The sequence below is a fragment of the Phaethon aethereus genome (assembly GCF_964289735.1).
Source record: "Phaethon aethereus genome assembly, chromosome: 5".
Classification (NCBI taxonomy): Eukaryota; Metazoa; Chordata; class Aves; order Phaethontiformes; family Phaethontidae; genus Phaethon; species Phaethon aethereus.
Window position 1 is genome coordinate 10,728,109 of NC_138579.1, and position 24,096 is coordinate 10,752,204.

Consider the following 24,096-nt stretch of genomic DNA (forward strand, 5'->3'; position numbering starts at 1 on the left):
TCGCCGGTGCCAAAACGGAAGGGGCCAGCTGGAAGGTGGAGAAGCCCTCCCTCAAAATGCCCAAAGCTGACATCAAAGCTCCCAAGGTGGACATCAGCCTCCCGTCTGTCGACGTCACCCTTCCAAAGGCCGGCGTCGACCCGCAGGCGCCCGAGGCGGCCCTCACCCTCGAAGGCGAAGCAAAAGCCCCGGAGAAGGAGGCCGCAAAGACCAAGGACGGCAAGTTCAAGATGCCCAAGTTCGGCATGCCTTCCTTTGGCTGGTCCAGCAGCAGAGAGGCCAAGGGCACCGTGGCCGCTGACGTGGACGTCGGCCTCAAGGAGCCCCAGGTGACGCTGCCCTCGGGAACCGCCGAAGTCGACGTGACCCTGCCCGCAGCTGAGATCCAAGCGCCCGGCGTGGAGGTGACCGTCGAGACGGCCGCCGGAGGAGACGGCGAGAAAGGCCGGTTCAAGATGCCCGACGTCAAGATGCCCAGCATCAAGCTGCCCAAAGTCAAAGCTCCCCACGTGCAGGTCGGCCTGCCAACGGCGGAGGCCTCGCTGCCCAAAGCCCAGGCCGAAGTCCCGGAGGGCGAACTCACCCTGCAGGGCCCCGAGGTCGAAGGCGGCCTGGAGGTGGCCGCCGGCAAAGTTGAAGGCGGTGGCATGAAAATACACATGCCGAAAGTCAAGGTGCCCAGCGTGGTCTTCTCCAAGCCGACCGTCAAGGCTCCCAAGCTGGACGCAGACGTCAGCCTGCACAAAGTCGACGCCAGCCTCCCAGAAACAGACCTCAAGGCCGGCGACGGCGCCGTCAGCATCGCGGCCAGCGACGTCAAGCTGCCCTCCGTCGAAGGCTCCCTGGAGCTCCAGGCGCCCGAGATGATAGACCTCAAAGTGCCTTCCGGCGAAGGCTCGCTTGACGGGGCCGAGCTGGGAGCCGCGGGCCCGAAAGGCAAGCTCAAGATGCCCAAGTTCGACAAGCCCAAGTTCGGAGTGTCGCCTCCCAAGGTGGAAGGGCTGGCAGGTGAGGTGAGCCTGCCCACCGCAGAGGCCGAGCTCCCTTCCGCCACCGTGACGGCCACCGGGGAGGGCCCCGCGCTGGGCCTCAAAGCCGACATCGCCGGTGCCAAAACGGAAGGGGCCAGCTGGAAGGTGGAGAAGCCCTCCCTCAAAATGCCCAAAGCTGACATCAAAGCTCCCAAGGTGGACATCAGCCTCCCGTCCGTCGACGTCACCCTTCCAAAGGCCGGCGTCGACCCGCAGGCGCCCGAGGCGGCCCTCACCCTCGAAGGCGAAGCAAAAGCCCCGGAGAAGGAGGCCGCAAAGACCAAGGACGGCAAGTTCAAGATGCCCAAGTTCGGCATGCCTTCCTTTGGCTGGTCCAGCAGCAGAGAGGCCAAGGGCACCGTGGCCGCTGACGTGGACGTCGGCCTCAAGGAGCCCCAGGTGACGCTGCCCTCGGGAACCGCCGAAGTCGACGTGACCCTGCCCGCAGCTGAGATCCAAGCGCCCGGCGTGGAGGTGACCGTCGAGACGGCCGCCGGAGGAGACGGCGAGAAAGGCCGGTTCAAGATGCCCGACGTCAAGATGCCCAGCATCAAGCTGCCCAAAGTCAAAGCTCCCCACGTGCAGGTCGGCCTGCCAACGGCGGAGGCCTCGCTGCCCAAAGCCCAGGCCGAAGTCCCGGAGGGCGAACTCGCCCTGCAGGGCCCCGAGGTCGAAGGCGGCCTGGAGGTGGCCGCCGGCAAAGTTGAAGGCGGTGGCATGAAAATACACATGCCGAAAGTCAAGGTGCCCAGCGTGGTCTTCTCCAAGCCGACCGTCAAGGCTCCCAAGCTGGACGCAGACGTCAGCCTGCACAAAGTCGACGCCAGCCTCCCAGAAACAGACCTCAAGGCCGGCGACGGCGCCGTCAGCATCGCGGCCAGCGACGTCAAGCTGCCCTCCGTCGAAGGCTCCCTGGAGCTCCAGGCGCCCGAGATGATAGACCTCAAAGTGCCTTCCGGCGAAGGCTCGCTTGACGGGGCCGAGCTGGGAGCCGCGGGCCCGAAAGGCAAGCTCAAGATGCCCAAGTTCGACAAGCCCAAGTTCGGAGTGTCGCCTCCCAAGGTGGAAGGGCTGGCAGGTGAGGTGAGCCTGCCCACCGCAGAGGCCGAGCTCCCTTCCGCCACCGTGACGGCCACCGGGGAGGGCCCCGCGCTGGGCCTCAAAGCCGACATCGCCGGTGCCAAAACGGAAGGGGCCAGCTGGAAGGTGGAGAAGCCCTCCCTCAAAATGCCCAAAGCTGACATCAAAGCTCCCAAGGTGGACATCAGCCTCCCGTCCGTCGACGTCACCCTTCCAAAGGCCGGCGTCGACCCGCAGGCGCCCGAGGCGGCCCTCACCCTCGAAGGCGAAGCAAAAGCCCCGGAGAAGGAGGCCGCAAAGACCAAGGACGGCAAGTTCAAGATGCCCAAGTTCGGCATGCCTTCCTTTGGCTGGTCCAGCAGCAGAGAGGCCAAGGGCACCGTGGCCGCTGACGTGGACGTCGGCCTCAAGGAGCCCCAGGTGACGCTGCCCTCGGGAACCGCCGAAGTCGACGTGACCCTGCCCGCAGCTGAGATCCAAGCGCCCGGCGTGGAGGTGACCGTCGAGACGGCCGCCGGAGGAGACGGCGAGAAAGGCCGGTTCAAGATGCCCGACGTCAAGATGCCCAGCATCAAGCTGCCCAAAGTCAAAGCTCCCCACGTGCAGGTCGGCCTGCCAACGGCGGAGGCCTCGCTGCCCAAAGCCCAGGCCGAAGTCCCGGAGGGCGAACTCGCCCTGCAGGGCCCCGAGGTCGAAGGCGGCCTGGAGGTGGCCGCCGGCAAAGTTGAAGGCGGTGGCATGAAAATACACATGCCGAAAGTCAAGGTGCCCAGCGTGGTCTTCTCCAAGCCGACCGTCAAGGCTCCCAAGCTGGACGCAGACGTCAGCCTGCACAAAGTCGACGCCAGCCTCCCAGAAACAGACCTCAAGGCCGGCGACGGCGCCGTCAGCATCGCGGCCAGCGACGTCAAGCTGCCCTCCGTCGAAGGCTCCCTGGAGCTCCAGGCGCCCGAGATGATAGACCTCAAAGTGCCTTCCGGCGAAGGCTCGCTTGACGGGGCCGAGCTGGGAGCCGCGGGCCCGAAAGGCAAGCTCAAGATGCCCAAGTTCGACAAGCCCAAGTTCGGAGTGTCGCCTCCCAAGGTGGAAGGGCTGGCAGGTGAGGTGAGCCTGCCCACCGCAGAGGCCGAGCTCCCTTCCGCCACCGTGACGGCCACCGGGGAGGGCCCCGCGCTGGGCCTCAAAGCCGACATCGCCGGTGCCAAAACGGAAGGGGCCAGCTGGAAGGTGGAGAAGCCCTCCCTCAAAATGCCCAAAGCTGACATCAAAGCTCCCAAGGTGGACATCAGCCTCCCGTCCGTCGACGTCACCCTTCCAAAGGCCGGCGTCGACCTGCAGGCGCCCGAGGCGGCCCTCACCCTCGAAGGCGAAGCAAAAGCCCCGGAGAAGGAGGCCGCAAAGACCAAGGACGGCAAGTTCAAGATGCCCAAGTTCGGCATGCCTTCCTTTGGCTGGTCCAGCAGCAGAGAGGCCAAGGGCACCGTGGCCGCTGACGTGGACGTCGGCCTCAAGGAGCCCCAGGTGACGCTGCCCTCGGGAACCGCCGAAGTCGACGTGACCCTGCCCGCAGCTGAGATCCAAGCGCCCGGCGTGGAGGTGACCGTCGAGACGGCCGCCGGAGGAGATGGCGAGAAAGGCCGGTTCAAGATGCCCGACGTCAAGATGCCCAGCATCAAGCTGCCCAAAGTCAAAGCTCCCCACGTGCAGGTCGGCCTGCCAACGGCGGAGGCCTCGCTGCCCAAAGCCCAGGCCGAAGTCCCGGAGGGCGAACTCGCCCTGCAGGGCCCCGAGGTCGAAGGCGGCCTGGAGGTGGCCGCCGGCAAAGTTGAAGGCGGTGGCATGAAAATACACATGCCGAAAGTCAAGGTGCCCAGCGTGGTCTTCTCCAAGCCGACCGTCAAGGCTCCCAAGCTGGACGCAGACGTCAGCCTGCACAAAGTCGACGCCAGCCTCCCAGAAACAGACCTCAAGGCCGGCGACGGCGCCGTCAGCATCGCGGCCAGCGACGTCAAGCTGCCCTCCGTCGAAGGCTCCCTGGAGCTCCAGGCGCCCGAGATGATAGACCTCAAAGTGCCTTCCGGCGAAGGCTCGCTTGACGGGGCCGAGCTGGGAGCCGCGGGCCTGAAAGGCAAGCTCAAGATGCCCAAGTTCGACAAGCCCAAGTTCGGAGTGTCGCCTCCCAAGGTGGAAGGGCTGGCAGGTGAGGTGAGCCTGCCCACCGCAGAGGCCGAGCTCCCTTCCGCCACCGTGACGGCCACCGGGGAGGGCCCCGCGCTGGGCCTCAAAGCCGACATCGCCGGTGCCAAAACGGAAGGGGCCAGCTGGAAGGTGGAGAAGCCCTCCCTCAAAATGCCCAAAGCTGACATCAAAGCTCCCAAGGTGGACATCAGCCTCCCGTCCGTCGACGTCACCCTTCCAAAGGCCGGCGTCGACCTGCAGGCGCCCGAGGCGGCCCTCACCCTCGAAGGCGAAGCAAAAGCCCCGGAGAAGGAGGCCGCAAAGACCAAGGACGGCAAGTTCAAGATGCCCAAGTTCGGCATGCCTTCCTTTGGCTGGTCCAGCAGCAGAGAGGCCAAGGGCACCGTGGCCGCTGACGTGGACGTCGGCCTCAAGGAGCCCCAGGTGACGCTGCCCTCGGGAACCGCCGAAGTCGACGTGACCCTGCCCGCAGCTGAGATCCAAGCGCCCGGCGTGGAGGTGACCGTCGAGACGGCCGCCGGAGGAGACGGCGAGAAAGGCTGGTTCAAGATGCCCGATGTCAAGATGCCCAGCATCAAGCTGCCCAAAGTCAAAGCTCCCCACGTGCAGTTCGGCCTGCCAACGGCGGAGGCCTCGCTGCCCAAAGCCCAGGCCAAAGTCCCGGAGGGCGAACTCGCCCTGCAGGGCCCCGAGGTCGAAGGCGGCCTGGAGGTGGCCGCCGGCAAAGTTGAAGGCGGTGGCATGAAAATACACATGCCGAAAGTCAAGGTGCCCAGCGTGGTCTTCTCCAAGCCGACCGTCAAGGCTCCCAAGCTGGACGCAGACGTCAGCCTGCACAAAGTCGACGCCAGCCTCCCAGAAACAGACCTCAAGGCCGGCGACGGCGCCGTCAGCATCGCGGCCAGCGACGTCAAGCTGCCCTCCGTCGAAGGCTCCCTGGAGCTCCAGGCGCCCGAGATGATAGACCTCAAAGTGCCTTCCGGCGAAGGCTCGCTTGACGGGGCCGAGCTGGGAGCCGCGGGCCTGAAAGGCAAGCTCAAGATGCCCAAGTTCGACAAGCCCAAGTTCGGAGTGTCGCCTCCCAAGGTGGAAGGGCTGGCAGGTGAGGTGAGCCTGCCCACCGCAGAGGCCGAGCTCCCTTCCGCCACCGTGACGGCCACCGGGGAGGGCCCCGCGCTGGGCCTCAAAGCCGACATCGCCGGTGCCAAAACGGAAGGGGCCAGCTGGAAGGTGGAGAAGCCCTCCCTCAAAATGCCCAAAGCTGACATCAAAGCTCCCAAGGTGGACATCAGCCTCCCGTCCGTCGACGTCACCCTTCCAAAGGCCGGCGTCGACCTGCAGGCGCCCGAGGCGGCCCTCACCCTCGAAGGCGAAGCAAAAGCCCCGGAGAAGGAGGCCGCAAAGACCAAGGACGGCAAGTTCAAGATGCCCAAGTTCGGCATGCCTTCCTTTGGCTGGTCCAGCAGCAGAGAGGCCAAGGGCACCGTGGCCGCTGACGTGGACGTCGGCCTCAAGGAGCCCCAGGTGACGCTGCCCTCGGGAACCGCCGAAGTCGACGTGACCCTGCCCGCAGCTGAGATCCAAGCGCCCGGCGTGGAGGTGACCGTCGAGACGGCCGCCGGAGGAGACGGCGAGAAAGGCCGGTTCAAGATGCCCGACGTCAAGATGCCCAGCATCAAGCTGCCCAAAGTCAAAGCTCCCCACGTGCAGGTCGGCCTGCCAACGGCGGAGGCCTCGCTGCCCAAAGCCCAGGCCGAAGTCCCGGAGGGCGAACTTGCCCTGCAGGGCCCCGAGGTCGAAGGCGGCCTGGAGGTGGCCGCCGGCAAAGTTGAAGGCGGTGGCATGAAAATACACATGCCGAAAGTCAAGGTGCCCAGCGTGGTCTTCTCCAAGCCGACCGTCAAGGCTCCCAAGCTGGACGCAGACGTCAGCCTGCACAAAGTCGACGCCAGCCTCCCAGAAACAGACCTCAAGGCCGGCGACGGCGCCGTCAGCATCGCGGCCAGCGACGTCAAGCTGCCCTCCGTCGAAGGCTCCCTGGAGCTCCAGGCGCCCGAGATGATAGACCTCAAAGTGCCTTCCGGCGAAGGCTCGCTTGACGGGGCCGAGCTGGGAGCCGCGGGCCTGAAAGGCAAGCTCAAGATGCCCAAGTTCGACAAGCCCAAGTTCGGAGTGTCGCCTCCCAAGGTGGAAGGGCTGGCAGGTGAGGTGAGCCTGCCCACCGCAGAGGCCGAGCTCCCTTCCGCCACCGTGACGGCCACCGGGGAGGGCCCCGCGCTGGGCCTCAAAGCCGACATCGCCGGTGCCAAAACGGAAGGGGCCAGCTGGAAGGTGGAGAAGCCCTCCCTCAAAATGCCCAAAGCTGACATCAAAGCTCCCAAGGTGGACATCAGCCTCCCGTCCGTCGACGTCACCCTTCCAAAGGCCGGCGTCGACCTGCAGGCGCCCGAGGCGGCCCTCACCCTCGAAGGCGAAGCAAAAGCCCCGGAGAAGGAGGCCGCAAAGACCAAGGACGGCAAGTTCAAGATGCCCAAGTTCGGCATGCCTTCCTTTGGCTGGTCCAGCAGCAGAGAGGCCAAGGGCACCGTGGCCGCTGACGTGGACGTCGGCCTCAAGGAGCCCCAGGTGACGCTGCCCTCGGGAACCGCCGAAGTCGACGTGACCCTGCCCGCAGCTGAGATCCAAGCGCCCGGCGTGGAGGTGACCGTCGAGACGGCCGCCGGAGGAGACGGCGAGAAAGGCCGGTTCAAGATGCCCGACGTCAAGATGCCCAGCATCAAGCTGCCCAAAGTCAAAGCTCCCCACGTGCAGGTCGGCCTGCCAACGGCGGAGGCCTCGCTGCCCAAAGCCCAGGCCGAAGTCCCGGAGGGCGAACTCGCCCTGCAGGGCCCCGAGGTCGAAGGCGGCCTGGAGGTGGCCGCCGGCAAAGTTGAAGGCGGTGGCATGAAAATACACATGCCGAAAGTCAAGGTGCCCAGCGTGGTCTTCTCCAAGCCGACCGTCAAGGCTCCCAAGCTGGACGCAGACGTCAGCCTGCACAAAGTCGACGCCAGCCTCCCAGAAACAGACCTCAAGGCCGGCGACGGCGCCGTCAGCATCGCGGCCAGCGACGTCAAGCTGCCCTCCGTCGAAGGCTCCCTGGAGCTCCAGGCGCCCGAGATGATAGACCTCAAAGTGCCTTCCGGCGAAGGCTCGCTTGACGGGGCCGAGCTGGGAGCCGCGGGCCCGAAAGGCAAGCTCAAGATGCCCAAGTTCGACAAGCCCAAGTTCGGAGTGTCGCCTCCCAAGGTGGAAGGGCTGGCAGGTGAGGTGAGCCTGCCCACCGCAGAGGCCGAGCTCCCTTCCGCCACCGTGACGGCCACCGGGGAGGGCCCCGCGCTGGGCCTCAAAGCCGACATCGCCGGTGCCAAAACGGAAGGGGCCAGCTGGAAGGTGGAGAAGCCCTCCCTCAAAATGCCCAAAGCTGACATCAAAGCTCCCAAGGTGGACATCAGCCTCCCGTCCGTCGACGTCACCCTTCCAAAGGCCGGCGTCGACCTGCAGGCGCCCGAGGCGGCCCTCACCCTCGAAGGCGAAGCAAAAGCCCCGGAGAAGGAGGCCGCAAAGACCAAGGACGGCAAGTTCAAGATGCCCAAGTTCGGCATGCCTTCCTTTGGCTGGTCCAGCAGCAGAGAGGCCAAGGGCACCGTGGCCGCTGACGTGGACGTCGGCCTCAAGGAGCCCCAGGTGACGCTGCCCTCGGGAACCGCCGAAGTCGACGTGACCCTGCCCGCAGCTGAGATCCAAGCGCCCGGCGTGGAGGTGACCGTCGAGACGGCCGCCGGAGGAGATGGCGAGAAAGGCCGGTTCAAGATGCCCGACGTCAAGATGCCCAGCATCAAGCTGCCCAAAGTCAAAGCTCCCCACGTGCAGGTCGGCCTGCCAACGGCGGAGGCCTCGCTGCCCAAAGCCCAGGCCGAAGTCCCGGAGGGCGAACTCGCCCTGCAGGGCCCCGAGGTCGAAGGCGGCCTGGAGGTGGCCGCCGGCAAAGTTGAAGGCGGTGGCATGAAAATACACATGCCGAAAGTCAAGGTGCCCAGCGTGGTCTTCTCCAAGCCGACCGTCAAGGCTCCCAAGCTGGACGCAGACGTCAGCCTGCACAAAGTCGACGCCAGCCTCCCAGAAACAGACCTCAAGGCCGGCGACGGCGCCGTCAGCATCGCGGCCAGCGACGTCAAGCTGCCCTCCGTCAAAGGCTCCCTGGAGCTCCAGGCGCCCGAGATGATAGACCTCAAAGTGCCTTCCGGCGAAGGCTCGCTTGACGGGGCCGAGCTGGGAGCCGCGGGCCTGAAAGGCAAGCTCAAGATGCCCAAGTTCGACAAGCCCAAGTTCGGAGTGTCGCCTCCCAAGGTGGAAGGGCTGGCAGGTGAGGTGAGCCTGCCCACCGCAGAGGCCGAGCTCCCTTCCGCCACCGTGACGGCCACCGGGGAGGGCCCCGCGCTGGGCCTCAAAGCCGACATCGCCGGTGCCAAAACGGAAGGGGCCAGCTGGAAGGTGGAGAAGCCCTCCCTCAAAATGCCCAAAGCTGACATCAAAGCTCCCAAGGTGGACATCAGCCTCCCGTCCGTCGACGTCACCCTTCCAAAGGCCGGCGTCGACCTGCAGGCGCCCGAGGCGGCCCTCACCCTCGAAGGCGAAGCAAAAGCCCTGGAGAAGGAGGCCGCAAAGACCAAGGACGGCAAGTTCAAGATGCCCAAGTTCGGCATGCCTTCCTTTGGCTGGTCCAGCAGCAGAGAGGCCAAGGGCACCGTGGCCGCTGACGTGGACGTCGGCCTCAAGGAGCCCCAGGTGACGCTGCCCTCGGGAACCGCCGAAGTCGACGTGACCCTGCCCGCAGCTGAGATCCAAGCGCCCGGCGTGGAGGTGACCGTCGAGACGGCCGCCGGAGGAGACGGCGAGAAAGGCTGGTTCAAGATGCCCGATGTCAAGATGCCCAGCATCAAGCTGCCCAAAGTCAAAGCTCCCCACGTGCAGGTCGGCCTGCCAACGGCGGAGGCCTCGCTGCCCAAAGCCCAGGCCAAAGTCCCGGAGGGCGAACTCGCCCTGCAGGGCCCCGAGGTCGAAGGCGGCCTGGAGGTGGCCGCCGGCAAAGTTGAAGGCGGTGGCATGAAAATACACATGCCGAAAGTCAAGGTGCCCAGCGTGGTCTTCTCCAAGCCGACCGTCAAGGCTCCCAAGCTGGACGCAGACGTCAGCCTGAACAAAGTCGACGCCAGCCTCCCAGAAACAGACCTCAAGGCCGGCGACGGCGCCGTCAGCATCGCGGCCAGCGACGTCAAGCTGCCCTCCGTCGAAGGCTCCCTGGAGCTCCAGGCGCCCGAGATGATAGACCTCAAAGTGCCTTCCGGCGAAGGCTCGCTTGACGGGGCCGAGCTGGGAGCCGCGGGCCTGAAAGGCAAGCTCAAGATGCCCAAGTTCGACAAGCCCAAGTTCGGAGTGTCGCCTCCCAAGGTGGAAGGGCTGGCAGGTGAGGTGAGCCTGCCCACCGCAGAGGCCGAGCTCCCTTCCGCCACCGTGACGGCCACCGGGGAGGGCCCCGCGCTGGGCCTCAAAGCCGACATCGCCGGTGCCAAAACGGAAGGGGCCAGCTGGAAGGTGGAGAAGCCCTCCCTCAAAATGCCCAAAGCTGACATCAAAGCTCCCAAGGTGGACATCAGCCTCCCGTCCGTCGACGTCACCCTTCCAAAGGCCGGCGTCGACCTGCAGGCGCCCGAGGCGGCCCTCACCCTCGAAGGCGAAGCAAAAGCCCCGGAGAAGGAGGCCGCAAAGACCAAGGACGGCAAGTTCAAGATGCCCAAGTTCGGCATGCCTTCCTTTGGCTGGTCCAGCAGCAGAGAGGCCAAGGGCACCGTGGCCGCTGACGTGGACATCGGCCTCAAGGAGCCCCAGGTGACGCTGCCCTCGGGAACCGCCGAAGTCGACGTGACCCTGCCCGCAGCTGAGATCCAAGCGCCCGGCGTGGAGGTGACCGTCGAGACGGCCGCCGGAGGAGACGGCGAGAAAGGCCGGTTCAAGATGCCCGACGTCAAGATGCCCAGCATCAAGCTGCCCAAAGTCAAAGCTCCCCACGTGCAGGTCGGCCTGCCAACGGCGGAGGCCTCGCTGCCCAAAGCCCAGGCCGAAGTCCCGGAGGGCGAACTCGCCCTGCAGGGCCCCGAGGTCGAAGGCGGCCTGGAGGTGGCCGCCGGCAAAGTTGAAGGCGGTGGCATGAAAATACACATGCCGAAAGTCAAGGTGCCCAGCGTGGTCTTCTCCAAGCCGACCGTCAAGGCTCCCAAGCTGGACGCAGACGTCAGCCTGCACAAAGTCGACGCCAGCCTCCCAGAAACAGACCTCAAGGCCGGCGACGGCGCCGTCAGCATCGCGGCCAGCGACGTCAAGCTGCCCTCCGTCGAAGGCTCCCTGGAGCTCCAGGCGCCCGAGATGATAGACCTCAAAGTGCCTTCCGGCGAAGGCTCGCTTGACGGGGCCGAGCTGGGAGCCGCGGGCCTGAAAGGCAAGCTCAAGATGCCCAAGTTCGACAAGCCCAAGTTCGGAGTGTCGCCTCCCAAGGTGGAAGGGCTGGCAGGTGAGGTGAGCCTGCCCACCGCAGAGGCCGAGCTCCCTTCCGCCACCGTGACGGCCACCGGGGAGGGCCCCGCGCTGGGCCTCAAAGCCGACATCGCCGGTGCCAAAACGGAAGGGGCCAGCTGGAAGGTGGAGAAGCCCTCCCTCAAAATGCCCAAAGCTGACATCAAAGCTCCCAAGGTGGACATCAGCCTCCCGTCCGTCGACGTCACCCTTCCAAAGGCCGGCGTCGACCTGCAGGCGCCCGAGGCGGCCCTCACCCTCGAAGGCGAAGCAAAAGCCCCGGAGAAGGAGGCCGCAAAGACCAAGGACGGCAAGTTCAAGATGCCCAAGTTCGGCATGCCTTCCTTTGGCTGGTCCAGCAGCAGAGAGGCCAAGGGCACCGTGGCCGCTGACGTGGACGTCGGCCTCAAGGAGCCCCAGGTGACGCTGCCCTCGGGAACCGCCGAAGTCGACGTGACCCTGCCCGCAGCTGAGATCCAAGCGCCCGGCGTGGAGGTGACCGTCGAGACGGCCGCCGGAGGAGACGGCGAGAAAGGCCGGTTCAAGATGCCCGACGTCAAGATGCCCAGCATCAAGCTGCCCAAAGTCAAAGCTCCCCACGTGCAGGTCGGCCTGCCAACGGCGGAGGCCTCGCTGCCCAAAGCCCAGGCCGAAGTCCCGGAGGGCGAACTCGCCCTGCAGGGCCCCGAGGTCGAAGGCGGCCTGGAGGTGGCCGCCGGCAAAGTTGAAGGCGGTGGCATGAAAATACACATGCCGAAAGTCAAGGTGCCCAGCGTGGTCTTCTCCAAGCCGACCGTCAAGGCTCCCAAGCTGGACGCAGACGTCAGCCTGAACAAAGTCGACGCCAGCCTCCCAGAAACAGACCTCAAGGCCGGCGACGGCGCCGTCAGCATCGCGGCCAGCGACGTCAAGCTGCCCTCCGTCGAAGGCTCCCTGGAGCTCCAGGCGCCCGAGATGATAGACCTCAAAGTGCCTTCCGGCGAAGGCTCGCTTGACGGGGCCGAGCTGGGAGCCGCGGGCCTGAAAGGCAAGCTCAAGATGCCCAAGTTCGACAAGCCCAAGTTCGGAGTGTCGCCTCCCAAGGTGGAAGGGCTGGCAGGTGAGGTGAGCCTGCCCACCGCAGAGGCCGAGCTCCCTTCCGCCACCGTGACGGCCACCGGGGAGGGCCCCGCGCTGGGCCTCAAAGCCGACATCGCCGGTGCCAAAACGGAAGGGGCCAGCTGGAAGGTGGAGAAGCCCTCCCTCAAAATGCCCAAAGCTGACATCAAAGCTCCCAAGGTGGACATCAGCCTCCCGTCCGTCGACGTCACCCTTCCAAAGGCCGGCGTCGACCTGCAGGCGCCCGAGGCGGCCCTCACCCTCGAAGGCGAAGCAAAAGCCCCGGAGAAGGAGGCCGCAAAGACCAAGGACGGCAAGTTCAAGATGCCCAAGTTCGGCATGCCTTCCTTTGGCTGGTCCAGCAGCAGAGAGGCCAAGGGCACCGTGGCCGCTGACGTGGACGTCGGCCTCAAGGAGCCCCAGGTGACGCTGCCCTCGGGAACCGCCGAAGTCGACGTGACCCTGCCCGCAGCTGAGATCCAAGCGCCCGGCGTGGAGGTGACCGTCGAGACGGCCGCCGGAGGAGACGGCGAGAAAGGCCGGTTCAAGATGCCCGACGTCAAGATGCCCAGCATCAAGCTGCCCAAAGTCAAAGCTCCCCACGTGCAGGTCGGCCTGCCAACGGCGGAGGCCTCGCTGCCCAAAGCCCAGGCCGAAGTCCCGGAGGGCGAACTCGCCCTGCAGGGCCCCGAGGTCGAAGGCGGCCTGGAGGTGGCCGCCGGCAAAGTTGAAGGCGGTGGCATGAAAATACACATGCCGAAAGTCAAGGTGCCCAGCGTGGTCTTCTCCAAGCCGACCGTCAAGGCTCCCAAGCTGGACGCAGACGTCAGCCTGCACAAAGTCGACGCCAGCCTCCCAGAAACAGACCTCAAGGCCGGCGACGGCGCCGTCAGCATCGCGGCCAGCGACGTCAAGCTGCCCTCCGTCGAAGGCTCCCTGGAGCTCCAGGCGCCCGAGATGATAGACCTCAAAGTGCCTTCCGGCGAAGGCTCGCTTGACGGGGCCGAGCTGGGAGCCGCGGGCCTGAAAGGCAAGCTCAAGATGCCCAAGTTCGACAAGCCCAAGTTCGGAGTGTCGCCTCCCAAGGTGGAAGGGCTGGCAGGTGAGGTGAGCCTGCCCACCGCAGAGGCCGAGCTCCCTTCCGCCACCGTGACGGCCACCGGGGAGGGCCCCGCGCTGGGCCTCAAAGCCGACATCGCCGGTGCCAAAACGGAAGGGGCCAGCTGGAAGGTGGAGAAGCCCTCCCTCAAAATGCCCAAAGCTGACATCAAAGCTCCCAAGGTGGACATCAGCCTCCCGTCCGTCGACGTCACCCTTCCAAAGGCCGGCGTCGACCTGCAGGCGCCCGAGGCGGCCCTCACCCTCGAAGGCGAAGCAAAAGCCCCGGAGAAGGAGGCCGCAAAGACCAAGGACGGCAAGTTCAAGATGCCCAAGTTCGGCATGCCTTCCTTTGGCTGGTCCAGCAGCAGAGAGGCCAAGGGCACCGTGGCCGCTGACGTGGACGTCGGCCTCAAGGAGCCCCAGGTGACGCTGCCCTCGGGAACCGCCGAAGTCGACGTGACCCTGCCCGCAGCTGAGATCCAAGTGCCCGGCGTGGAGGTGACCGTCGAGACGGCCGCCGGAGGAGACGGCGAGAAAGGCCGGTTCAAGATGCCCGACGTCAAGATGCCCAGCATCAAGCTGCCCAAAGTCAAAGCTCCCCACGTGCAGGTCGGCCTGCCAACGGCGGAGGCCTCGCTGCCCAAAGCCCAGGCCGAAGTCCCGGAGGGCGAACTCGCCCTGCAGGGCCCCGAGGTCGAAGGCGGCCTGGAGGTGGCCGCCGGCAAAGTTGAAGGCGGTGGCATGAAAATACACATGCCGAAAGTCAAGGTGCCCAGCGTGGTCTTCTCCAAGCCGACCGTCAAGGCTCCCAAGCTGGACGCAGACGTCAGCCTGCACAAAGTCGACGCCAGCCTCCCAGAAACAGACCTCAAGGCCGGCGACGGCGCCGTCAGCATCGCGGCCAGCGACGTCAAGCTGCCCTCCGTCGAAGGCTCCCTGGAGCTCCAGGCGCCCGAGATGACAGACCTCAAAGTGCCTTCCAGCGAAGGCTCGCTTGACGGGGCCGAGCTGGGAGCCGCGGGCCTGAAAGGCAAGCTCAAGATGCCCAAGTTCGACAAGCCCAAGTTCGGAGTGTCGCCTCCCAAGGTGGAAGGGCTGGCAGGTGAGGTGAGCCTGCCCACCGCAGAGGCCGAGCTCCCTTCCGCCACCGTGACGGCCACCGGGGAGGGCCCCGCGCTGGGCCTCAAAGCCGACATCGCCGGTGCCAAAACGGAAGGGGCCAGCTGGAAGGTGGAGAAGCCCTCCCTCAAAATGCCCAAAGCTGACATCAAAGCTCCCAAGGTGGACATCAGCCTCCCGTCCGTCGACGTCACCCTTCCAAAGGCCGGCGTCGACCTGCAGGCGCCCGAGGCGGCCCTCACCCTCGAAGGCGAAGCAAAAGCCCCGGAGAAGGAGGCCGCAAAGACCAAGGACGGCAAGTTCAAGATGCCCAAGTTCGGCATGCCTTCCTTTGGCTGGTCCAGCAGCAGAGAGGCCAAGGGCACCGTGGCCGCTGACGTGGACGTCGGCCTCAAGGAGCCCCAGGTGACGCTGCCCTCGGGAACCGCCGAAGTCGACGTGACCCTGCCCGCAGCTGAGATCCAAGCGCCCGGCGTGGAGGTGACCGTCGAGACGGCCGCCGGAGGAGACGGCAAGAAAGGCCGGTTCAAGATGCCCGACGTCAAGATGACCAGCATCAAGCTGCCCAAAGTCAAAGCTCCCCACGTGCAGGTCGGCCTGCCAACGGCGGAGGCCTCGCTGCCCAAAGCCCAGGCCGAAGTCCCGGAGGGCGAACTCGCCCTGCAGGGCCCCGAGGTCGAAGGCGGCCTGGAGGTGGCCGCCGGCAAAGTTGAAGGCGGTGGCATGAAAATACACATGCCGAAAGTCAAGGTGCCCAGCGTGGTCTTCTCCAAGCCGACCGTCAAGGCTCCCAAGCTGGACGCAGACGTCAGCCTGAACAAAGTCGACGCCAGCCTCCCAGAAACAGACCTCAAGGCCGGCGACGGCGCCGTCAGCATCGCGGCCAGCGACGTCAAGCTGCCCTCCGTCGAAGGCTCCCTGGAGCTCCAGGCGCCCGAGATGACAGACCTCAAAGTGCCTTCCAGCGAAGGCTCGCTTGACGGGGCCGAGCTGGGAGCCGCGGGCCTGAAAGGCAAGCTCAAGATGCCCAAGTTCGACAAGCCCAAGTTCGGAGTGTCGCCTCCCAAGGTGGAAGGGCTGGCAGGTGAGGTGAGCCTGCCCACCGCAGAGGCCGAGCTCCCTTCCGCCACCGTGACGGCCACCGGGGAGGGCCCCGCGCTGGGCCTCAAAGCCGACATCGCCGGTGCCAAAACGGAAGGGGCCAGCTGGAAGGTAGAGAAGCCCTCCCTCAAAATGCCCAAAGCTGACATCAAAGCTCCCAAGGTGGACATCAGCCTCCCGTCCGTCGACGTCACCCTTCCAAAGGCCGGCGTCGACCTGCAGGCGCCCGAGGCGGCCCTCACCCTCGAAGGCGAAGCAAAAGCCCCGGAGAAGGAGGCCGCAAAGACCAAGGACGGCAAGTTCAAGATGCCCAAGTTCGGCATGCCTTCCTTTGGCTGGTCCAGCAGCAGAGAGGCCAAGGGCACCGTGGCCGCTGACGTGGACGTCGGCCTCAAGGAGCCCCAGGTGACGCTGCCCTCGGGAACCGCCGAAGTCGACGTGACCCTGCCCGCAGCTGAGATCCAAGCGCCCGGCGTGGAGGTGACCGTCGAGACGGCCGCCGGAGGAGACGGCGAGAAAGGCCGGTTCAAGATGCCCGACGTCAAGATGCCCAGCATCAAGCTGCCCAAAGTCAAAGCTCCCCACGTGCAGGTCGGCCTGCCAACGGCGGAGGCCTCGCTGCCCAAAGCCCAGGCCGAAGTCCCGGAGGGCGAACTCGCCCTGCAGGGCCCCGAGGTCGAAGGCGGCCTGGAGGTGGCCGCCGGCAAAGTTGAAGGCGGTGGCATGAAAATACACATGCCGAAAGTCAAGGTGCCCAGCGTGGTCTTCTCCAAGCCGACCGTCAAGGCTCCCAAGCTGGACGCAGACGTCAGCCTGAACAAAGTCGACGCCAGCCTCCCAGAAACAGACCTCAAGGCCGGCGACGGCGCCGTCAGCATCGCGGCCAGCGACGTCAAGCTGCCCTCCGTCGAAGGCTCCCTGGAGCTCCAGGCGCCCGAGATGATAGACCTCAAAGTGCCTTCCGGCGAAGGCTCGCTTGACGGGGCCGAGCTGGGAGCCGCGGGCCTGAAAGGCAAGCTCAAGATGCCCAAGTTCGACAAGCCCAAGTTCGGAGTGTCGCCTCCCAAGGTGGAAGGGCTGGCAGGTGAGGTGAGCCTGCCCACCGCAGAGGCCGAGCTCCCTTCCGCCACCGTGACGGCCACCGGGGAGGGCCCCGCGCTGGGCCTCAAAGCCGACATCGCCGGTGCCAAAACGGAAGGGGCCAGCTGGAAGGTGGAGAAGCCCTCCCTCAAAATGCCCAAAGCTGACATCAAAGCTCCCAAGGTGGACATCAGCCTCCCGTCCGTCGACGTCACCCTTCCAAAGGCCGGCGTCGACCTGCAGGCGCCCGAGGCGGCCCTCACCCTCGAAGGCGAAGCAAAAGCCCCGGAGAAGGAGGCCGCAAAGACCAAGGACGGCAAGTTCAAGATGCCCAAGTTCGGCATGCCTTCCTTTGGCTGGTCCAGCAGCAGAGAGGCCAAGGGCACCGTGGCCGCTGACGTGGACGTCGGCCTCAAGGAGCCCCAGGTGACGCTGCCCTCGGGAACCGCCGAAGTCGACGTGACCCTGCCCGCAGCTGAGATCCAAGCGCCCGGCGTGGAGGTGACCGTCGAGACGGCCGCCGGAGGAGACGGCGAGAAAGGCCGGTTCAAGATGCCCGACGTCAAGATGACCAGCATCAAGCTGCCCAAAGTCAAAGCTCCCCACGTGCAGGTCGGCCTGCCAACGGCGGAGGCCTCGCTGCCCAAAGCCCAGGCCGAAGTCCCGGAGGGCGAACTCGCCCTGCAGGGCCCCGAGGTCGAAGGCGGCCTGGAGGTGGCCGCCGGCAAAGTTGAAGGCGGTGGCATGAAAATACACATGCCGAAAGTCAAGGTGCCCAGCGTGGTCTTCTCCAAGCCGACCGTCAAGGCTCCCAAGCTGGACGCAGACGTCAGCCTGCACAAAGTCGACGCCAGCCTCCCAGAAACAGACCTCAAGGCCGGCGACGGCGCCGTCAGCATCGCGGCCAGCGACGTCAAGCTGCCCTCCGTCGAAGGCTCCCTGGAGCTCCAGGCGCCCGAGATGATAGACCTCAAAGTGCCTTCCGGCGAAGGCTCGCTTGACGGGGCCGAGCTGGGAGCCGCGGGCCTGAAAGGCAAGCTCAAGATGCCCAAGTTCGACAAGCCCAAGTTCGGAGTGTCGCCTCCCAAGGTGGAAGGGCTGGCAGGTGAGGTGAGCCTGCCCACCGCAGAGGCCGAGCTCCCTTCCGCCACCGTGACGGCCACCGGGGAGGGCCCCGCGCTGGGCCTCAAAGCCGACATCGCCGGTGCCAAAACGGAAGGGGCCAGCTGGAAGGTGGAGAAGCCCTCCCTCAAAATGCCCAAAGCTGACATCAAAGCTCCCAAGGTGGACATCAGCCTCCCGTCCGTCGACGTCACCCTTCCAAAGGCCGGCGTCGACCTGCAGGCGCCCGAGGCGGCCCTCACCCTCGAAGGCGAAGCAAAAGCCCCGGAGAAGGAGGCCGCAAAGACCAAGGACGGCAAGTTCAAGATGCCCAAGTTCGGCATGCCTTCCTTTGGCTGGTCCAGCAGCAGAGAGGCCAAGGGCACCGTGGCCGCTGACGTGGACGTCGGCCTCAAGGAGCCCCAGGTGACGCTGCCCTCGGGAACCGCCGAAGTCGATGTGACCCTGCACGCCGCTGAGGTCCAGTCTCCCACTTTTGAAGGTGCCATAGATTCCCACTCTGCAAAAGATTTTGAGATGGATAAATCTAAAAGTTCTCTATTTAGAATGCCTAAGGTTTCACTTTCTAAAAATTCTAAGTCTCAGGTACCAAATACTTCTGGTTTTGAAGCTTCTGTGTCAGAAACTGTTAGTTATTCAATAACAGATAAAACTCCTGCTGTTCTTTCAGGCAGTGTCAGTTCTAAACTCCTTCCTGACAATAAAGTTGATAGTGGGTCTAAAAATGCTAAATTCAGAATTCCTAGCCTTGGTTTCTCCAGAATTGATATTGCTTCTTCTAAGGTTGAACAGGACTCCCCATTACGAAAAGGGGATATTACTCTTACTAAGTATCAAATGAATGTAGCAGAATCTGAATCAAAAATATCTCCTTGTGATGAGACTATTTCAGTAACAGATTTTGAAATTTTAAATGTTGATGGTTCTTTGGAGGAAGAAAGTTTGAAGCCTGGAGGGGAAATACCAGCTGCTGAAATACCTGTGGGTGACACAGAGTTTACACTGAAAATGCCTAAATTCCGAAAACCGAAATTTGGAATTTCTTGGTCTAAGGGAAAACCATCAGAAAGTGACATTAGTTCCAAAGTGGAATCTGAAATTTCCAAGGGAAAGATAACATCTGATATGACTGATACTGATATTGGAAAACCAGCTGAGATCCCTGACACCGAAATAGGTGTAAAAATGCACAAGCTTTCACCTGAAGTTGTTCTGGATGCATCAAAATTGGCTATCAGTCTTCCATCAATGGAAGTTACCATGCCAAAATTAGGAGTGGAGATCCATGGCCCAGATTTAGAGTGCAGGGCAGAACAGGAGGTAGTTTCAGGAGAGAAGGACACTGAGGAGAAAGAAAATAAATTTAAAACATCAAAATTCAAACTGCCTTCATTTAGTTGGTCACCAAAGAAAGAACCTATTGCTCCTTCTGAAGTTGAGGGACATGTGGAAGAACCCACTTTGTCTATTTTATCTGGAGACACAGAATCTGAATTAACATTTCCTACCCCTGACAATCAACACCTTCATGTGGAATTTGATACATCAACAGAAAAAGACGGTGAAAAGGGCAGAAACAAGAAGTCCCAATTTATCATGCCAAAGATCTCATTCCCCAAAATGAAGGGTCAGAAAGTCCAAGTCTCTCTGCCTATACTGGCAACTGATGTTTGTGGTCCCAATCAAGAAAAAGAAGGTGTTTCAGTACAGAAATCTGAGAAAGAGAGTAGCGGAGAAGGGGGAGGAATGGGCATAACAGTGTCAAACATTAAAGTCCCGACTTCGGAATTTTCCAAATCAGAAGTCAAAGCTCCCAAAATAGAGATGGATATTAGCATGCCTACAGGTGAGGTCATACTTCCTACATGTGAAGAAGATGACCTAACATTGAAATCAGCTGCTGCTAATGCCAGCCTCTCCACCTCAGATATTAAGATGATAACTGAAGGCTCCCTTGAGGTAAAGAGTCCTGACACAAGTGTTGAAAGAACATCAAGTGAAATTGCTGTGGGTGAAGTGGAAATAAAAACTGAAGGTCCTGAAGGGAAAACAAAAACGTCTAAATTCCAAATGCCAAAGTTTGGAATTACACATTCTAAAGGGAAAGGGTCAGAAAAGGAGGTCAGACAATCCAAATCAGAAGTCAAGGTTCCCCAGCTAAAAGCAATGGTAGAAATAGCTGATATTGCTGTTAAAGCACCAAATTTGGAGGTGGAATGTGGTACAGGAACAGAAACTTACAGCCCTAAAGTCAAAATGACCAAAGCTGACAATAAGTCATCAGAGGCTGATGTTCACCTCCCATCAGCTGACATATCTATTCCAAAAACAGACAGTGATATTCAGGATTCAGGTGCAGCACTAAAAATCAAAGGGGAAATAAAACAAGATGGAGATGGAGATGGAGATGGAGGAGAGAAAGAAGGACATTTCAAAATGCCAAAATTCAAACTGCCATCCTTCAGTTGGTCACCAAAGAAGGAAGCAAGTGTAAAACCAGATCCTGGAGCAAATCTGGAATATGATAAACTTGCTGTAATGTCAGGCAGAATAGATACAGAAGTGAAAGGAACTGCAGCTGATGATCAAGTTACTGGGCCAGCCCTTGATCTGGAAATACCTGCAAGAAAATTCGAACAAAAAAGTCCTATCAAAAAGCCTCAATTTGTCATGCCTAAAATTTCACTCTCCAAGATCAAGGTTGCCAAATCTCAGACACATTCACCAAAAGCTGAAGCTGATGCTACTATTCCTAAAACAGAAAGAGAGGGTGGTGATTCAATACAGATACCTGATATAGAAAGAAGTCATCCTGAAAGGAGAGAAGGAGTGGCACACGTAAGCATAAAACCGGCTGATGTTAAGATCCCCACTCTGGAGTTTTCCAAAACAGAAACTGGAGCCTCCCAAACTGACATGGGAGTCAGCTCAGTAAAGATTGATGCTGCTCTGTCTCCCTCAGAGGACAGTTTTCAACAGGTTGTCCTAAAATCGAGTTCTACCGATGCAGATATAATTCAAAAAATAGGTCTTAAGTTCCCCAAAGAGGACACTTCCATTGAACTGAGGAGCCCTGAAATAGTAACAGAAATATCATCAGTTGTAGATGGAAGAAAGATGAATTTGGAAGGCCCTGAAGGGAAGATTAAAACGCCCAAATTCCAGAAGCCAAAGTTTGGAATCTCCTTAACAAAAGGGAAAGGCCCAGAGACAGAGATCAGCTCTCCAAAAATAGATGCTGAGCTACCCCAGCTAAAAATGACAAATGATATTGCTGACATTGCTGTGGGAGTTCCAGCATCAGAACTTACATCTGATATATCAGATCCCGGAGTAGGTGTTTATGTTTGTAAGATGAAAACACCCCAAGTTCTGACAGCTGGCACTGAAGATCCAAAGGTAGACATCAGCTCAGAGCCGGTGTCTAAACCAATGACAGAGGGAGCTATTGAGAGCCTTGAAGAGAAAGAAATCAAATTAAGAGAAGAACATGAAATAAAAGCTGAAGAAGTTCAGACTGAAGACCATCAGGGATGGTTTAAAATGCCAAAATTCAGAATGCCTGCATTTGGCAGGACATACTTAAAGGAAAAAAAAGGTGATGCTGATATTGAAAGAAGTATAGGGAAAACTGAGGCAGGCATTCCCTCTGCCAAAGTACAAACTGAAACAAGTATTCCTGAAAATACCTTCTCATTACCACATGCAGTCTCTGAAATTACTATTGGAAAAGAAGAGATTCCAAAATTAGGAGATTCTGTGAAGAGTTCTGATGTTGACTTGCCAAAGATGGAAGGAGGTATTTCATTATCCATAGAAAGAATAGATAGTAGAGTGAATATTCCAAAAACTGAAACTTACGCAGACATAGCTAAGCGTGGTACTGAAGGACAAAAAATGCATACATCTGAATTCACAGTGTCTTCAGCAGAATTGTCTAAATCATACCCAAGTGCTTCAGAAATTGACAAAGGCAACAGTTTAACAAATAAGCTTCCTACATGTACTCTGACTGTTCAAGAGCATAAAGTCAAAACACAGGATATAGAAGTTCCAAAGGTAGAAAACTCCACTAAGTTAGAGACTTCAGAAGTAGGATGTAAACCCTCATCAGCTGAAATTACTCTGAATGCAACACAGAAGAAAATAGATGTTAGTCTTCCAAAGGAAGAGCTAGATATTAAAAATCAAGAGGCAGTAATTAAAAAAGGAAAGATAAAGGGTGAGATGAAAATTATAGGAAAAGCCAGTGAAGGAAGCCAATTAAAAAAGTCTACGTGTGGATGCTCTACAACAAAGGGATCAGAAGATGGTGCTTATGTTACAGCTAGGCTGGAAGATGTAAAGATAGAAGTTCCAGACATAAAAATGAATCATCAAATTACTAGAGTAGATCCTGAAATGAAATTTCAAGTGAAAAGTGTTGAAAAGGACATGTCTGCAGGAGTGGAAGTGCAAGTAGAAGATAGAGCAGAAACAAGTAAAATTAAAACATACAAATTTAAGGTTCCAAAGTTTGAAGTGTTGCATTCAGAAGGGGAGGGTTTTGAAGATGATATCAATTTGCCAAAGTCAGAAGCTGATTCAGTGTCTAAAACTGAATTAGGCACAGCAGAAATGCAGTTTCAAAAATCAGAAGGATCCATTGGCCTGAAAAGTTCAGCTCTAGATCATATGGAAGCATCTCCTAGAATAACAGTGGAAACAGTTGACAAATCACAGGAAGTAAATATAAAAATTCCCAAACTAAAAATACCAAGATTCACTTTCAAAGCTCTCCCAACTGAAACTGATGTTTCAGTGTCAAAAGTAGTAACAGATACAAATGGATATAGTACTGATATTGAAGTAGTGCAACTGCAGGCAAGCTCTGCTATCCCTGAAGAAACACCAGAGGCTCTAGATGGTGGTATTCAAAAAGCAAAAAGCAAAATACTAACACTGAGTGAACCTGACATTAAAACTGCACAGATGACTACTACCATAGAGTCCTCCTTTTCAAATGCAGGGCAAGACATTCATTGGTCGTATGTAGAGGGCCAAGAAGTGAGTGAGAAAGTAGAACCTGAACATGTTGCTATTGAAAGGTGTGAGATTTACACTACTGAAATACTGAAAGAATCAGAGATTCTCTCATCAGAAGTCAAAACTGCTACTTTGGGATTCTCATTGCTCAAGGTGAAGTTGCCTGAATCACATAGCAACTTAGAGGTGCTAGTCCAGCAGCCGGCTTCGACAGAAGATATATCAGTGAGCAAACCTACATGTGCTGATGAAAGCTTCGGAGTAGCAACCCAGGGCACTAGCAGTGCTGAGCTTAAACTATCTGACAAACCACAGAGTGAGACTGAAGAATCTACTGGAGAAGTAAGTTTGCCAAAGTTAAAAAAATTTGCTGTTGAAGTAAAGCCTTTCAATAAATCTGAGGAGAGTCATCCTGATAAGTCATCAGAGGGAATAATTGCAGGTCCTCACTCTAAACGTGAAGGTGTAGCTGAAACACTAGAAGATGAAGAAAAAGACATAACCAATGAAAAAGAAAAGACTGATAGCAAAAGATCTCCCGGAAGATTCAAATTTTGGCTTCCAGCTATTGGCTTTTCATCTTCTGGTGATGAAACAAGCACAGATTCAAAAACAGAAGTTAAAAAATCAGTTCCAGAAGATGTGAAACCTGCTGACACATCAGATAATGATTCTTCTAAGCAAACTGAAAAAACTGGATGGTTTAGATTTCCTAAGCTTGGTTTCACATCTCCTTCCAAAAAGGCTAAGACTGTTGACAAAGAAGAGAGAGGTCATAAAGAGGGAAGAATCTCAGATGAAGATAGCCCATCAGATAAAGCTGATGTATTTTTTGATGCACAAGAAAGCTTATCACCCAGAGAAACAACAGAGGGTGAAAAAGTTGATATTGATGTGGCCTCACCTGATGTTCCAGTTTCTCGAACTATCGTGACATCTTCAGCAAGAACCGAACTAATCTTATTAGAGGAAGAAAAAGATAGTCAATGTAATATTCCTGGAGATACAACTAAATGAAGATTGTCTTTTCTTAACCCTCAAAGAAAATAAAATAATCTACACATACAGAAAAAAAAAGTTTTCTTAATTTTCTGGTAACTGAAAATCAAACAAAACCCGAAGTTGTTATATATGAAAACAGTTGAACACAATTCACCACATTTAAATTTTTAAGTACATGGATATGCTATACTGTGCACTAATAAAAATACTGATTTCCTTTAACCTGACCCAAAAGCAACAATTTCTACAGGTACAGAGGAGCCCATAACTTTAGTAAAGTCTGGAAAGATATCTGAATCATGAAAATGAACCATTGAAAGGCTTGATGATAGCAAAAAGGCTTTTGTTAAATAGGCTTCTCAAAAACATACCAATTATGTTTAGATTATAGATTATTTCCAGAATGGAGTATAAACTAGTACTATGAGAACTATACTTACCTGTTTAGATTTTGGACCTCTCTGACCTACTTTTGCTTTCTTATTAAAATATTTTTCTTTATTTCAGCTAAGGTAATATGTATATTCCA

General features: G+C 58.9%; 1 protein-coding gene across 1 annotated transcript in view; it reads left to right on the forward strand.

Moving 5' to 3' along the window:
• AHNAK2 (AHNAK nucleoprotein 2) overlaps positions 1–23,582 on the forward strand; it is a gene marked incomplete at both ends in the record, with an annotated part of 29,434 nt that extends 5,852 nt beyond the window's left edge. The window contains one exon of the mRNA XM_082000536.1: positions 1,143–23,582. Within this exon, the coding sequence (XP_081856662.1) occupies positions 1,143–23,582 (22,440 nt within the window). The remainder of the gene's footprint in view (positions 1–1,142) is intronic.
• Between the last annotated feature and the right edge of the window lie 514 nt (positions 23,583–24,096).